The sequence below is a fragment of the Protopterus annectens genome, chromosome 6.part1 (genome assembly GCF_019279795.1).
Source record: "Protopterus annectens isolate FY-2018-M chromosome 6.part1, PAN1.0, whole genome shotgun sequence".
Lineage (NCBI taxonomy): Eukaryota > Metazoa > Chordata > Ceratodontiformes > Protopteridae > Protopterus > Protopterus annectens.
The window spans coordinates 334550428-334567822 of NC_056738.1; the positions used below are offsets into that span (position 1 = coordinate 334550428).

At 41.3% G+C, this 17395-nt stretch overlaps 1 protein-coding gene across 1 annotated transcript in view; it reads right to left on the reverse strand.

Annotated features, from left to right (window-relative positions):
• Nucleotides 1–17395, reverse strand: part of TUT1 (terminal uridylyl transferase 1, U6 snRNA-specific) — a 411795-nt gene that overhangs the window by 25278 nt on the left and 369122 nt on the right. The window contains exon 7 of the mRNA XM_044075371.1: nucleotides 16551–16700. Coding sequence (XP_043931306.1) covers nucleotides 16551–16700 — 150 coding nt within the window. The remainder of the gene's footprint in view (nucleotides 1–16550; nucleotides 16701–17395) is intronic.

Here is a 17395-nt window from a genome sequence, read left to right on the forward strand (position 1 = left end):
TTGAGAAAGTTGCCCTTGTTTGTCTGGCGTGAGGTAGGCCATCTGGGTGGTTGTATTCAGGCTGGCACCCAGGAAAACTATTTGTTGAGAGGGTATTAGTTTTGATTTCTTTTTGTTGACTGTGTATCCCAGGAAGTTTAACAGTTTTATTACAAACGCCAGATGCTGCGATAGTATGTCCTTGCTGTCCGCTTGGATCAGGCAGTCGTCCAGATATGGGTAGATTTGTATTCCTTGTAGTCTGCAGAAGGCGATTACTGATGCCAGGCATTTCGTAAACACTCTGGGCGCAGTAGATAAGCCAAAGGGCGAGGCAGATAATTGGTAATGGGTTGAACCTGCAAGAAATCTGAGGTATCTTCTGCAATCTTGTCTGATGGGGACATGCAGGTATGCCTCCTTGAGGTCCAATGTTACCAGCCAAGACTCCTTGCCCAGCATGGGAAGAAGCTGCTGTCATGTGAGCATCTTGAATTTTGGCACCTGTTGATATGTGTTTAGGATGGATAGGTCTAAGATAGGTCTCCAATCTTTGTCTTTCCTTGGTACCAGGAATAGTCTGGAATAAAAACCTTGACCTTGTTCTTTTGCAGGTACCTCTTGAATCACTTTCATGTCCATGAGAGCGGAAATTTGTCATTGTGCCTCTGCCCTTTGATTTTGTGGCAAGTTTGGCATGCCTCTCATTTTTGGAAGGGTGTGAAAGTGGAACCTGTAGCCTCTGTCTATAATGTCCAGAATCCATTTGTCTTTTGTAACAATATGCCAATTTTTTGAGAATAATGCCAGTTTTCCGCCCAAAGGTGCTGCCATTAAAGCTTTGCTTGGCAGGTATAGGGGGAAGTCATTGTGTCTGTTTTCTAAATGACTGTGAGCTATCTTCTCCACCTCTTGGGGTTGGTGCTTGCCACTGTCTTGCTCTGTAAGATCCTTGAGGTTGCCCTCTACCCCTTGGGCGTCTGTATCTGCCCCTTTGAGGTCTGTCCGTGGCTGGAAAGGACCAATTTTCTGAAGGCCAGTTTCTGCTGAAACGTGGAGGCTGTACCTGCAGGAAATCTTTCACTGTTTGCATTGATTTCGCTTTTTCCTCCATTTTCTTTAGTACCTCCTCAGCTTTAACACCAAACAATACATCTTTTTGAAGTGGTGCATCTGATAATTTTGCTTTGACATGATCTGGTAATGTTTGCTCTTTGAGCCAAGCATGTCTACGTATAACAGACCCCGTAACAGCAGCTCTACATGAGGCCTCTAAAGCATGAAAACCACACTGCAAGGTATGTTTACCCACTTGCTCTGCACCATGCAACAAATCCTGCAACTCTTTCGAATCTGGTTGTTCTGGTTGTGTCATTTTGCTTTTCAACTGAGATAACAAAAACTGTTGATACTTTAACATATGGAACTGACAGTTTAATGCCCTCATGGTTAAAGTGGCTGAGGTATAGACCTTTTTCCCCCCACCTTTCTAAAGCTCTGGAATCTCTCTCTGAAGGTAATGGGTTTTTAGCAGTAGAGGCCTTAATTCCCTTGGGACCCTGTGAAATAGTTTCTGGGTCAGCAGTATGGCTTTTATATAGGAACTGGTGAGAATCAGGAACCCGGTAGTACCTGTCTGGTTTAACAGGAGCTGGAGGTAAAGAATCTGGATTAAGGCTGGCTTCAGTGTACACATCATCCAAAATATCTAAAAAAGGAGGGATAGCCACGGGCCTATGCTGGGGGAGCAGTAGAAATTCCCTGAGCCTTTTCTTGGAATCTGAGTAATCTTGGCCTTCCCAGTGAAAGTGTTCCCTCAATGTATGCAGGGTTTCCCCAAAAGAGTAGTCCTCAGGGGGGGGAGACCGAAGGAATAGACAGACTCCTCAGCATCAGAGTCTTCGAAAGGGGAATAGGCATAATCCTGGTCCTCAGAGTGTTCTGAGGTAATAGAAGCTTGATCTGAGGAAGGGTAGTCTTCCTCTAATCTGGGTCTTTTGTCAGAGGGGGGTTGAGAACCCCTGATAAGAGTAATCAAATCCTCAGCCATTTTAAGCATCTGCCTTTTAGGCATGGGGCCTTGAGAGGAGGTCTGAGGACCCTGATTTTTGGTTTTCATGGCTGCTTTAGATTTAGTGAAAGATTTAATAGAGAAGGAGGAAGGCCTTAAGATGCCTTCAGAAATGGCAGGCCTGTCTAAATTCTGAGTTTCCCCGCCAAGAGTGGCATCGGTATTTGCAGTAGGAATAGGGTCCGAGGAGCCTGCGACCTCGGGTTCTGAAGTCACCGGTAATGTAGTTTCATCGGTACTCAGAGGCTGTGTAGGCGCCTCGCTGAGAACCAGAAAACTGGTAGTCGGCCTAAGCGTGGTCTCAGTAGTCGGTGCGGAACTCGGATGTCGGTCCTTATCTTTGCGTCTTTTGCTCAAAACTGGAGTCGGAGTATCCAACGACATGATATAATTAAATTTTTTGCCAAAATAATGAAGGGCGAACTCTGCCTGGCGCTTAATAGTGCGCTTGTTGAATCTAGCACAAAAACGGCAGGCCGAGACGTCGTGGTCTGGGCCTAAGCAAGGTATACAGAAAGAGTGGAAATCCTTATGCGGTATTTGCTTCCCATATGAAATGCAATTATTAACTTTGTCTGACATCGGTCTGAGGCAAGAAAAGTTTCCCCAACGGGGTACTTAGCTTTAAAGAAGACTTCGGCTGAAATACTTTCGTAAATCTCAGGAGCTGGCCGTCCGGCACTTGTGAACTGCTTCTGCTTCGGGCACCGCGCGGCAAGAAAGACTGAAGAAAATGGCATCGGCTGCCTCTTTTGTACCCCTGCCGCACTGATGTCAGGGAAGAAGCGACGACAACCGACGCCAGACCTAGACTTTGGAATTCGGCCGACCGAGGACCCGCCTGACGGCAGGATAACCCATCTGTAATGACTGCAGCTGTATGCATGATGAACATCTGTGTAGTGTCTTGTGTTCTTGATCTGGCTGTAAATAACATGTCAGGAAAGCTGACAAAGGCTCAGTGAGCGAGCCCATGCCTGAAACAACTGGCCTACCCGGTGGCCTGTCCAAACTTTTATGAATCTTAGGCAATAAATATAGATGATGTTTTTGGGGGTCCACTACTGTTAAGTGTTGTGGCACAGAATCACTAATGATCCCCTCTTCTACCACCTGTTGGAGAAAGGCATCAATTTCTCTCTTAAAACCATCTGTGGGGGTCAAGTGGCATATTCATATAGTGCCTTGCATCATTGTCTGTTAGCTTCAGCAAGATAAAATCCCAAATCCATAACCACCACTGGCCCACCTTTATCAACTGGTAAAATCACTATATTAGTGTTATTTTTCAATTTTTAAGGGCCTGCTGTTCAGCAGCTGGCAAATTATGGCTCAACATTCTAGATTGACCCATTTTAAAGTGCATGTCCTTAAGCACTGAATCTTGAAAAATTGAAAGAAATAAACTCTGTCCACCTCCTGTGTCCCCCACCGCTGGATTACAAGGATGAAGGTGTTGGGCTCCAATTTCCACTTGTGTGGGTCTAGGAGATTTCTGCTTAAGTCGTCTGCCAGTGAATTTTGTTTGCCTGGCAGGAAATGAGCTTGTAGATGCACTTGGTTGCTCAAGGCCGTGTTCCACAGGGTCATAGCTAACCTGCAGTGTGTGTAAGAATGGGTTCCTCCCCCCGCTTGTTTATGTACCACAGAACTGTGGTGTTGTCTGTTTTTATCAGGAGTTGTTCTGGAAGGATTAGGTATTTGAAGGCTGTCAGAGCATTCTGTACCGCTAGCATCTCTTTTTGATTGATGTGCAGTAGAATTTGTCCTGGGCACCACTTGCTGAATGCATTTGCCTGCCATGTGAGCCCCTCATGCATAGTCTGATGCATCTGTTGTCAGGGTCTGGGCGGTGAGGGGTTGACTGAAAGGCAGTCCCTTGTTGTGGTTTCATGCTTCTGCCCACCAAAAGAACTCTGCCCTTACACAAGGTATGATAGGAATAATCGTTTCCAGGTCCTGAGAACATTGGTACCAAAGACTTAAGTATCACTGAAGTTTCCTCATATGCAGTCTTGCATATGGAATTAGCAGAATGCAGGAGGCCATGAACCCTACGGCTTGCAGTATTTTCCTTGCAGATAGCTGGGTTTTGGTGGCCATTTGTTTGAAGTAGTTGGTCAAACAGACCTGTTTTATTGAAGTGAGAAATGCCATCTGGGAAGTTGTGTTCAAGCTTGCTCCCAGGAATACAATTTTTTGACTAGGCACCAGTTGTGATTTCTTTTCATTGATGGTGTACCCCAATGAAGTTAGGAGTCTTTTTACAAATGCCACGTGCTGAAGTAGCAATTCCTGACTGTCCGCCTGAATCAGGCAATCGTCCACCGCAATCGGGAAAATATGGATATTTCTCTTCCTGCAGTATGCAATGGCTGGAGCCAGGCACTTTATGAATACTCTTTGCGCAGTAGATAAGCCAAAGGGAAGTGCAGAGAATTGATAGTGCACAGAGCCTGCCCTGAAGCGTAGATATTTCCTGCAAGACTCCCATATGGGGATGTGCAGATAAGCTTCTTTTAAGTCTAGGGTGACTAACCAGGCATCCTGGGCTAGCATAGGGAGAAGCTGTTGCATGGTAAGCATTTTGAATTTTGGGACCACCAAAAAGGTGTTGAGAATTGATACATCCAGAGACAAGAGTCCTCTTTTCTAGGCACCAGGAACAGTCTGGAGTAGAAACCCTGCCCCCTGTGTTCTACTGGACCAGGATGAAAAGCCCTGATATTGAGCAGAGAAAGTACTTGCTTTTGAGCCTCTACCCATTGATTTGGAGGAAGGTCTGGAAACCCTCTTGGGGTTGGCAGTGAATGGAAGCAGAATCTGTACCCCTGGGATACAATGTTTAGGACCCATCAGTCCTGAGTAATGGACATCCAGTTTTTTGCATGAAGGGCAAGTTTTCCTCCTAGGGGCGTACGTAATTGGGCAGGACTGGGAAGGATAATTGAAGTGTCATTGTGAACTTTTTCCATAAGGGGGTGGCTTAACACGCCCTGTTTTTGAGGTGGGGGCACTCCATTGTTTAGATCTCTGCATACCCTGAGACTGTAGTCTGGGTGGTCTGTTTCCCCTGGGTTTGGACTGAGAAGGCCTGGAAGGGGCTGGAAAAGACCATTTTTTAGAAGGCCAATGCCTACTGAATCTAGGTGGCTGCACTTGTAAGAATTCTTTAACAGTTTGCATAGATGTAGCTTTTTCTTCCTTCTTTTTAAGAACCTCTTCTGCTTTGGTGCCAAACAACCAGTCCTTATTTAAAGGAGCATCTAGTAATTTTGATTTGACATGATCTGGCAAGGTTTGTTCCTTCAGCTAAGCATGCCTTCTCAGTACAGACCCAGTGACTGCAGCCCTGCAAGATGTTTCCAGGGCATCAAAGCCATGCAAAGTATGCTTTCTAACTTGGTTTGCAGTTTGCATTAACTCTTGCAAATCTTTATTTTCTGCACAATCAGGAAGTAACACCATGTTTTGTTTACTTAGTTCCATGATACGTTGCTTTTACTTCAACATGTGATACTGACAATTCAACGCCCTGATGGCAAGAGTTGCAGAGGTATATACCTTCTTACCCCATCTGTCTAAAGCTTTGGAATCCCTGTCTGAAGGGGTAGGGTTTTTGGCTGTAGTAGTCTTAACACCTTTAGGTCCCTGGGAAATGGTCTCTGGATCTGCAGTAGGATTCTTAAAGAGAAATTTGTGAGAATCAGGTACTCTGTAGTACCTGTCAGGTTTTATAGCGGCTGGTGGCAAAATGTCTGGAGTAAGACTGGATTCCATGAAGATATCATCTACAACATCTAGGACAGGGGGTATAGCTAAAGGCCTGTGCTACGGCAACTCTAAAAATTCTCAGAGTCTCTTTTTGGACTGAGGGTAGTCCAGTCATTCCCAGCTTAAATGCTATCCCAAAGTATGCAAGATTTCAGCAAAAGGAAAATCCTCTGGAGGGGAGGCAGAGGGAATGGATTCCTCTGCATCTGAATCCTCATAGGTTAATAAGGGTATGTCCTGGTAATCAGAAGGGTCAGAGTCATCGGACTCCTGGTCTGTAGAATCAGAATGAAACTCAATTCTTTGTCTCTTAGCAGGAGAAAACTGGCTTCCCCTAATTGGGTAAAAAGGTCTTCAGCCATTCTAAGCATTTGTTTTTGTGATATGGGAGCTTGAGCATGCACTTTGGTCATCGGTTTTCAAGGCGAGGTACGTACTCTGGGCCTGAGAAACTTGGTAGTTTTAGCTAAAAACTAAGTTCTCAGTTAAATTCAAACATCGGTAGGTCAGAATACACCCTTAGAACCCGGTGCCTGCACAGCGGCTCCAGACCCATCCAAGGTAGAGATATCTGCAGGTTCCATAGTCGAAGAAGCATCTCGTGGCCTACTCTGACTGGGTCTCACAGCAGAGGCCTGCGAATCTGTAGAAGCGGGCATCAAGGGCTGCAAAGGTGCCTCACTGAGTACAGGCGGACTGGCGACTAGCTTAACAGAAACATTGTCGGCAGTTTTAGACCTATGAGGTCTGTCTCTGTCTTTATCTTAAACGTTTTTCTAGAAGATTGGTAGTCGGATGCCTTATCGAAGCCATTTCGGAATACAGAGAACAAGAGCGAAAGAATTTAGTGACAAAGATAGCCTGACGACGAATGGTTTGGGTGTTAAACAAGGCACAAAACCAACAGCCAGGGACGTCGTGGTCTGGGCCTAAGCAGGTGATGCAGTAAGAATGAAAATCTTTGTGAGGTATTTGCTTTCCACAGGCAAGACAATTGTTAACTTTTTCTGACATCAGTTAGAGCAAGAAAAAAAAGGACCCCCAACAGGGTACTTTCGAAGACTTCAAGTTTGAAACTCAAAAAACGAACAATTCAGGTAGCGGTCGACCGGCACTTGCAAACTGCTTCGGGCTCCTTCTCGGCAAGAAAGACTGATGTAATGGCGTTGGCTGCCTGTTTTATACTCCTGATGTCATGGAAGAGGCGACAGCATCCGACACAGAAATCCCAAGACTCTGGTATTCGGGCCGACTGAGGGCTACCTGCATGCAGATAACCCAAGTGTGAGGACTGCAACAGTGAAACACGAAGAACATCAGCAGGCCCTTAACTGAAAAATAACACTAATACAGTGATTTTACCAGCTGATAAAGGTGTTGCGGTGGTTACTATGGATTTGGGATTTTATCTTGCTGAAGCTAACGGACAACTGTCAGATGCAAGGCAGTATATGCATATGCCACCTGACCCCACGGATGGTTTTAAGAGAGAAATTGATGCCTTTCTCCAACAGACGGTGGAAGAGGGGATCATTAGTGATTCTGTGGCACAACAGTTAACAGTAGTGGACCCCCAAAAACATCTAAATTTACTGCATAGGATTTATAAAAGTTTGGACAGGCCTCCGGGTAGGCCAACTGTTTCAAGCAAGGGCTCCCTCACGGAGCCTTTGTCAGCTTTCTTGACATGTTATTTACAGACATTATTGAAATTATTAAGATCAAGAACACAAGACAATACACAGTTTTTGAAAATAATATCAGGAACAGATGGATCCTAACTGGCTGTTATGCACATTGGATGTTACGGCCCTATATACAGACATACCCAACTGGGCAGGTCTGGAGGCACTACAATATTGGTTGGATGAGGCGGATATTTATCCTGTGACATTTAATACCTTATTGGTATGTATGACTGAACATGTTTTGTCAAAAAATGTTTTAAAATTTCAAGGGGAATGTTAATGGCAGACACAAGGTACTGCTATGAAGACCTCATTTGCACCCATACATATTGACTTATTTATGGGGTTGCTGGAAGATCAGCTTATTTATAACAGTACCCATAATATTTTTATGGGAGAAATAAGACATCTGGAGGCGTTTTCTTGATGATTGTTGGATGGTATGGCAAGCAGAGAAATCATATTTATTGGAATTTGTTCAATATCTTAATTACAAGGGGGGGATAGAATTTACACTTAATTGTGATTTCAAACAAATTAATTTTTTAGATGAGAATATCACTAGAAATTCTGACGATACGCTTAGATCACAAGTTTTTCGAAAATACCCACAATACAACTTATTTGTTTCCAGCCTCCACCCACGTCATATTATTAAGAACATACCCAAATTGCAGTTTTTATGCATTAATCGGATTTGTTCTACACAGGGGAGTCATAATTTTTTTCAGCAAGACTTGATATGTAGGTTTCGAGTCAGGGGTTATGGACATGACAGCACTGTATCTGCCAGTAATTAGGCTTCAAAACAAAATAGGTCAGATCTATTAGAATACAAAAAAATATATATAACCAAGATATGGATATAATTAGATTTGTCACAGCTTTTGGCCGTGATATTAACATGCTCAGAGACATTATCAGTCGTAACTGGACTATATTATTAGCCAATGAGGAACTTTCTAAGATTCTTAATTCGAAGTATCAATTTTCTTATCGTAGGGGGCGTAATCTTGGTTCATATTTTAACCATTAAAAATATGGTAGGAACATGAGTTCTTCCAGACAGTAATTCACGATTACTGGGGACAGACTGATTGGCTCCCAGACTGATTGGCTCCTTTCCTTGCGGTCATTGTTCTTTTTGCAAATTTATGCTTAAACCGAAACAATTTTCAAGCAAGGTTTTTGATATAAATTTTTTTGCCAACTGTAATACAGATTGGGCAATTTATCTAGTACCATGCTCTTGTTCGGCCTTTTATATAGGCCAAACTTCCCGCCCACTTCGTATACGTATGTCTGAACATTTTAGTGATATATGGAACAAGCGGTTATCAAATGCTCTTTACAGACATTGCGTTTCCCACAACTCAGCTAGATTTTATTTTATGGTAATAGATAAAATTCAGGGTGATAGGACAAATAAATCAGGTTGGCATTCTGTTCTTAAAAGAAAAGAAAAAAGTTGGATCATTAAGTTGGGGGGGGCCTATTTTTCCCAGGGCTTAATGACCATTTGTAAATAAATAATTAATCTTATTATAATAATAAATAATAAATAATTAAACCGCACCTTGGCTAACCAAAGACACAAAAACTAAAATTAAACACAGAGACCAAGCCTGGAACAAATGGAGAACCACAAAAACCCCTCTGGACCGCATCAAATTCCTACAGCTTAGAAATTCAACCAAAGCAGCCGTTACGTCTGATAAAAAACAATATTTCTGTCACCTCCAAGACAAGCATCAAAACAACCCTAAAAAATTTTGGGCTGGTTTCAACCACCTCCTCCATCCAGGCAAGTCTTCCACCCCCACACCTGAAACACTCATGGATAAAGATCCAAGTGAGATAGCTAACTCTTTTAATTCTTTTTTTACTGAGACCATCCAGTCCCTAGCCAGCCAGCTTACCTCTTCCCCCTTGACCGCAACCTCAACCAACGACCCAACTCAACCTGCCTTTAAATTACAACCCACCTCCACCTTCTATATTCGTACCCTCCTGAAAAAACTTAAACCAACTACCCTAGCGGCTGACCTACTCCCAGCCAAATACTTACAAATAGCAGCTGATGCCATAGCCTACCCTGTATCCATCCTAATTAACCGGTCTATCTCCGAAGCCTCTATTCCCTCTATCTGGAAAATCTCCTATATCATTCCTCTCCACAAAGGAGGGTCCTCTACTGACACATCCAATTATAGACCCATTGCAATATTATCCCCTTTATCCAAAATTATGGAACGCTGCATTCACAAACAACTTATTACCCACCTTATCCAAAATAATCTCCTATCTAACACCCAACACGGCTTTCGCCCACATCATAGCACTACCACTGCTCTCCTCTCCTTTGTTGATTCTATCAACCTCAACCGGAATAACAAATTAATATCCTCTGCGCTCTTCCTAGACCTATCAAAAGCCTTCGATATGGTCAACCACAAACAACTGCTCCACACACTTGAAACCTTTAATCTTAGCAAAACCACTATAAGTTGGTTCAACGCCTACCTCTCTGGCAGAAAACAAGCGGTACAGTGGCAAAACAGGATTTCAGACTTACTCCCCACCAATATCGGTGTCCCCCAAGGATCTATTCTCGGTCCCCTTCTTTTCTCCCTCTTCATTAACGGTTTACACTCTATCCTTCCCAAAGCCACCTGCATTCAATATGCGGATGACTCCACCCTAATCTGTTCCGATGACTCCCTCACCAAACTCCAAGCTACTACCCAAAACTGCTTTTCTTTAGTCGAAAAATGGTTCTCAGACTTAAAACTCCTACTTAATCCAACCAAAACCAAATTGCTTCTATTCTTCCCTACTCCAATTACTACACACGGATTAGAATCCCCTAACACCCACATCCCAACCTTCGCTGTGTCCTCTAATAATGGTACCAAAATCTTTCCTGTCACCCACACCAAACTACTAGGGGTAACAATAGACCACAAACTTAGATTTGATATGCATCTCAACCTGACCATTAAATCACTCAACAAGAAACTGGGGTCCATGTATAGAATTAAGAAATTCTTAACCCCACACACCAAACTAACCATCGCCCGAACCCACCTCCTATCCATTCTCCTCTATGCCTCCCCCATACTCTCCTTCCTTCACAAAAAAGAGCTTAATAAACTATCCACTGCCTATAACCACATAGCTAGATTCATAACAGGAATGCCCTATCGCACCCATCACTGCCTAAATCTAAGAACACTGGGATGGCTAGAACTGCCCAATATTCTTAAACTCAAACAACTTACTGAGGCATTTAAAATTATTAAACATCCCGAAAAAACTCCCTCACTGAACAACATACTTACCCCCTACTCTAATCTTTCGGCCCTTAGGTCATCCAAATGTATTCAAGTTTTGACCATTAAATCTAACAACTTGGGAGGGGAAGCTCTTTATGCCAATTCCATTGGCAAAGCCTGGAATGCCCTCCCAAGCAACCTAAGACTTATGACCACTTTGCACCAATTTAAAATTCACCTCCGAGCTTTACTAAAATCCCAATGGCTTTGCCCATGCTCTAATCCCGACTAATGGCGCACGCCCCCGACTCTACATGGCCTGGCCAAGCCTCCTCATAACCCAAATCCTTAAGGGTTCACTCTGTAGCCAGGTCAATCCATCTTACTAACTTCTATTCTACTTGGGGTCATATTTTTGTATTACTTACTGTTTTAATTTGCCATCTTATGTTAGCTTACCAACTTACTATTGTTTTGTTATTCACATGTGTTTATGCACCTCTGTTCTTTGGAGCTTTTCTCCCCGGGCCTCCACTGAAAACGGATATGTATCCAGTTGGACCAACCCGGTCAACAAATGTAAAATAAATAAAATAAAATAAATAAAGAAAACGATGCAACAGGAAAGTGTCATTTGACAAATTTTTCATATACATATATATATATATATATATATATATATATATATATATATATATAGATATATATGTGTGTGTGTGTCTGTGTTTACCTTGTGTTTTTGTCACTGAGGAAGGCAGTTTTGCTAAAACTGGTTTGACTATTTTGGTGTTGCCACACTAATAAATTTGGATTATATTGCTCACTCGCTGCTAGCCTCTCCTTTTGTGGAATATAAATACATGCCAGTGTAATCCTCCTCCCGTGCCAGTACCCCTTAGTTCTACACCTACCAATATTATCTGTTTATCCTGTTCTATCACTATTGGAGCTCCTCTTCCAAGTAATATAAGTACTCTTTTCCTTTGCCCCAGGTATTCCGCTGAATAACCGTCCTGAAAATCTTTCTTTATCAAATTCACATGTTCAGTTTTTTCCAATGAGTCTCCTGCAGCATAGCTATTTGCACTCTACATTTTTAAATCTAGGTCAATATTCCCCCTTTTTTGTATACATCTGTGAGACCAATTATATTTAAAGATGATACAGAAAGCGTCAGTTTGTTAAAAAGTTATTATCCCCACCTTTCATGTGTAACCGCTTTTTTGTTAAGTATCTAGTTTCAGCTTTTGTGTTACGTCACATTTACAAAAAAAAAAAAAAGAGGTTATGTACTCACCATAACGTTCCATCTGAGTAGTTACACTTCATTCTTCTGCAACCTGTGGGTATTCGGATCCATATCTATCATATATATGCCGGCTCGGATCTGATATGGATCTGAATACCCACAGGTTGCAGATAAAATGAAGGTAACTACTTCATATCTTTTTGTTTTATTGAAAACCCTCAAACAAACAAAACAAAAAAATCCACTCCCAATACACCTCTAAAATCTATTAACTTGCTACTAAAGCACAAAACTATGCACATCTTCAAATACTGAAGTTTTACCCTCCTAATAGGAACTGTCCCCAAGCTGACAGCCACACTCACAGACTTGAGTTAACGTAAAATCCATGACAAGAAGCATGGTACAAGGCTGTGCTTCTACTAAGTGTTATCTGGTTTTGTCTTATCTTTATTGCTCTCCCAGACTGGAGAAACACGAATGCTTTCAGAAAGCATCATCTACTAGCCACTGAAAGAAAGAAAGAAAGACAGAAAGAAAGACAGAAAGAAAGACAGAAAGAAAAAGAAACAAAGAAAGAAAGAAAAAGAATTCTGTTTTTAATGCTCTATCAGTCTGTCTCCATGGAGACATGTGAGCCAGGTTTGCATTTATTTATTTGCTAGAGGAAAGCTTTATTATATTCAATGTTTTTTTTTTCATTTGCTTTCTCTTAAAACTAAATCAAACCAAGAACCTTAATCCACTCATTCCCCTATGCAAGAATGAGAAAAAGCTGATCAATTTTTCTTGTATCATACTCTTTTGACCAGTCTTTTCTTCTTTTTTTATGCTGTAGTGCCTACATTTCTTAAAAGTGAACAAGGAGAAATACAGAAGGGAAAAAACAGGGCACCTGTTTACTTTAGTATTCACACTGCACTTGAAAATAACTGAAAACATTACTTTATAGCATACAGATTGTATCCTGTATTATAAATACTACTATTAACAAAAAAATGTGTTTTACATACAGCTAACTCTTTTTCCATGTTTTCTTGTTCTGTAATGTTTCAAAAATATAACTAAATTTGTAATCCCACATTTGTCAATTTTGGTGCTGTGGTTTTATTCCTGCTCATCTCCATCTCCCAAAGCCAGTCTCTGCTTCATTTACAACATACTCTTGCTTTTTCTAGTCGACTCTTGTGCATTTTTCTGTCTCAAGAATTTTTCACTGAAACTTTGGAAAAAGTTTCACTGGCAGTCTCTCTGTGGTCTTTATTACCAGTAGAATAAGAAGTAGAATCTCCTTCTGTTTCACAGCTCACTTTTTGCTGGACAAACCTTTGCATTTCCTCCTTAGCATGTCCTGCATCAAGAAATTATTTTGTTCCTCCAGGAAGGAATATTCTGAAGATATCTGGATACAGCAGTTCGAATCTCACCTGTTTCTCAACATTCTCTGATTAGTGGAATACATTTACTCCTCTTCTGCCTGGTGTACAGTAAGGAATAATTTTCCACAAACACTTTACTGCCTCCCACTTTTAGTACTTTGTCCTTCTGCCACAAATCAACTCCTTCTACTGGTAGGATTGCATCTTTACCATTAAAGGTAATGGTTGCTTTCTCATGGCCAGGTTTGGAACATACATACAATGTACCCTTTCAACTAACAACTCCTGCTGTGGAATACCAGTCCAGTTGCTTATTTGTGCTTTCATAAAATTAATACAGTCTGTTCCTTCCAGCTTCTCTGGTACAGCAGAAAATCTCGGGTTTTCCATACAAGCTCTGCCCTCTAATTCTATTATTTCTGAAACATCTCTTGAGCAGTCTCATATTTAGACAGCTTTTTCTTCATTTCACTCTACGATTTTTGCAGTTTTATCACCTCATCTGAATATCTGTTTAAAGCTTCTTCTATTTTTTCCAAGTCTTTTGTTATTTGAGTTGATATACTCCATCAATGTTTCATTTATTTTAATCAGCTCTGAGAACATTCGACTTATTTCTTCCTCTAGATTACTGAAGTAATGTATTGCAACAAAGCTGGACCTTGCAGCGCCCCCCCCCCCCCCCCCGAGTCAGTGTTTTTTCCTCACCTTTTGTGATTTTCTTTCAGGTTCTCTGAATTTCTTTTTTGCTGGCATCCAGGCAGTGCACTTACTAGCCAGTTACTGAAATTTACCCCCAAATATGAGTTTCTTGGCGCTCTCTTCTAAGTTTCTGTTTTCACACTGGGAGAGCTGAAATTAATCTGTTACATAATGTGCAGCCATCTTGGAAGTCCTAGTATTAATAAATATTGAGAAGGAGCACTTATCTATAGCCTAGATGACCTGCATGACTCTTCACGATGGAAGCAAACTAGATATGATGTCATCTTATACACTAGGGCATGATGGGAGAAAATGATTCTTAAAGTGGCTAGAGGCTGCAGCACTAGGTTTGCCATGTGGGATCAGACAAGCACCTCAAAGCCCATTAAGTCAGATCAGGATCCTATTCATTCAGTCAGTCTGATGACACAATGCAGTTAACTAGAAATTAACTTTTCTGAAAGGCACCTCTTGAAGTAGCTGTGAAAGTCATGAGAGGAAAAAGTTGCTAGGCAGCTGTGTAATATTTAACATGTAAAGATTAAACCATCATACAGCGTGATATCCTCTTTCTCAAATGAGGAAAAAAATCTTAAAATGGAGATTTTGGTCTTTACAGGTTTACATTCACTCAAACTAAAGACTGGATTTCTCAGTTGATTCCCCAGATAGCAGAAGTCGTAATTTTCTATGATATCATAATGTTTCAAGTGACTAAATATTCTTAGTGTCTTAGATTACTGGATCTCAGCCTGGATAAGCAAATATGCCTGGATCTTTGCGTTACAGTTCCTGTACCTTGCTGTCATGGGACATACCTCAGTTTAACTGGTGAGGAGGTAATGTTGATTTACTTAACACTGTTATTTACCAGGTGGGCGGACTGGTCTGTTGACCATTTCAGCCATGACCTGGGCTTTTTAGAGCAGTAAAAAACAGTTGCATATTACAGTATATTTACATGCACAACACAGTGTACACAAATGCAAGATGACAACATAAAATACAAAAGTGACATGTACAGCAATTACACATTATGTATTACTAATATATTGTAACAGTAGTATTACATGTACATTTTAACACTGGGATGTAGCATCTTATAGCAGGAATATATTTTGAATAAAGAAATTACTCCCCATCCTTATGGATCTTTGTCTCACTACTACTTGGTTGACACTAAACAGGAGCACTCTATGTTGTATCAATGCAACATGACCCATGCAGAGCACAAGCTACCATAGGTGCATTTGCACAGAAACAGGGAATTTGTTAGTGTGTGAAACCATACTCTTTGTGGCAGGCAACATGCTGACGTCTCTCCTGTGTTGCTTAGAGGTAAAAGGGTGCTCTGCTTGGGGACTGGCAGGCTGCTTCCTACTACCCAAATTTCACCAGTGGGCAATGGATTTGCTGATAGAGCTATATTGGAAAGACAAATGGGAAAATGTGTGCAGAAAGAGCCATGAGGTGAGGTCCTGCAGACACAGCAAGGGGAAAAAGGGGGGACACAAATCATACACCATTAAGTGTGGATATGGAAAAGAAAAATGCTGAGATAGGGACTGCAGCAGATGTAACACCAACAGTTTACTTATCAAGATGAGTTCTTGTAATACATCATGAACTGGGAATAATTTGATCCCCTGTGGTCTCAGATAGGCCACTACAGTTTCCACATATCTGAACACCAGAGAGCTGTGATGAGGCCAGATGTAAGGGCTCTGAACTGGTAATGACTGGCTTCCACCCAAAAGTGGAGAACTTCCTGGATGCCATGGGAATTTTTGTGTGTAGAAAAGCATCACAGGGTTCCAAAGAGCACCTCCAGTCACCATCCTGTACGCACAGAAGGAATAACTGCACCATGATCACCCTGAACTTAATTTTCCTGAATGCACCTATTTCAGGCCACTTAAACCCAAAATGGAACTTGCACACTTATTTTTTCGTATCAAAATGAATGTCAAATAAACCATGAACCCTCTCTTGTGGGACCTTTTGAATAGCTCCTTTTCTTAAGAGATCTGTAACCTCAAGCTTGGCTTACACCCTCTGACAGGCTGGGATGTGGGGAAAGGGAAGGGAAGAGAAAGTGGCCTTGGAGAAGAAATGAAGAGACTCTTGTAATCTAAATAAAACAACAGTTGTAACACAAGAAGCCAGGTTCCAAGGATCCACAAAAAAATGTGCTTAAAAAAACGTTTTTAATAATAAGTTATAACAGAACAGATTGAACGCTTTCATCCTCACATAACCAGGACTTCTTCAGCCGAAGATAAACACCTAACAAGTCAGAGAAACCAGACAGCAAATTTGCCATACTGATTCATTATGAAGCCAACACCAGACATACTTCATACCAATGTTCATGCTTCATTTTCAAATCACTGCTGATTGCAAGTAGAAGCATATTTAACTTGATCTTACCAGCAAGATGATTTTGTTTTGCCCAGTGCCGTATGACATACACCAGTGGCCTCATTCTCATATCTAGAGATGTGCATAGCTGGAGGAATCGAGTGTTGCAGACTGCCAACCTGAAAAGCACAATTTCTTTTTTTAAATCATTTGCTACAACTAAACTGTCACATCCAAAGCAGTAAAAAGATAAAATGAATAATAAACATCTATAAACAGCCACCATTACCTGGAGAGAACCATTTTCCACAGCTATTGTTTTTGTTTATAAAAATTGCAAACATGTTTGCAGTAAGACCACAATTACCTTTAGCTATGCCCTTACTGCTCTTTACCAATTGTTCTACAAGCCTGTCATTCCTCTAACTGGTAACACGGATCAATCCCTGAAAAACATCCATCTCTGCTGCTCTGGTACAGTACATCATTTGACAGGTGGCTCACAAGCCTCTCATCCACAAAAGTACTGCAGTAAAAAACTATGTAAGACTATCAGAACCATACCTCTCAGATATCCCACATTTTCAGGGACATGCGAGATTCTATTTCAAAATTTTGATTTGTTTCTCCTAAAATAAGTGATGTTTCAAGGCAAGGAAGTAGTTTACTGTCAACAAATAATGGCAATCATTAAAGTTATAAACTTCCTTCACTTCAGAAAATGCGTTAGGTCCCCTTTATTTTGCAAAATTTCAAATCATTAGTGATTTGGGACCTTTACACTAGATTCCATAGACAAGAGGTTGAGAGCTATGTGCTGATCCTTTAATAAACTGCTATCACACCTTTAGATAAGTTACCTTTATCTGCTGATATACAAAAAGACTTTCCTTGATACATCATATGTTGGATTA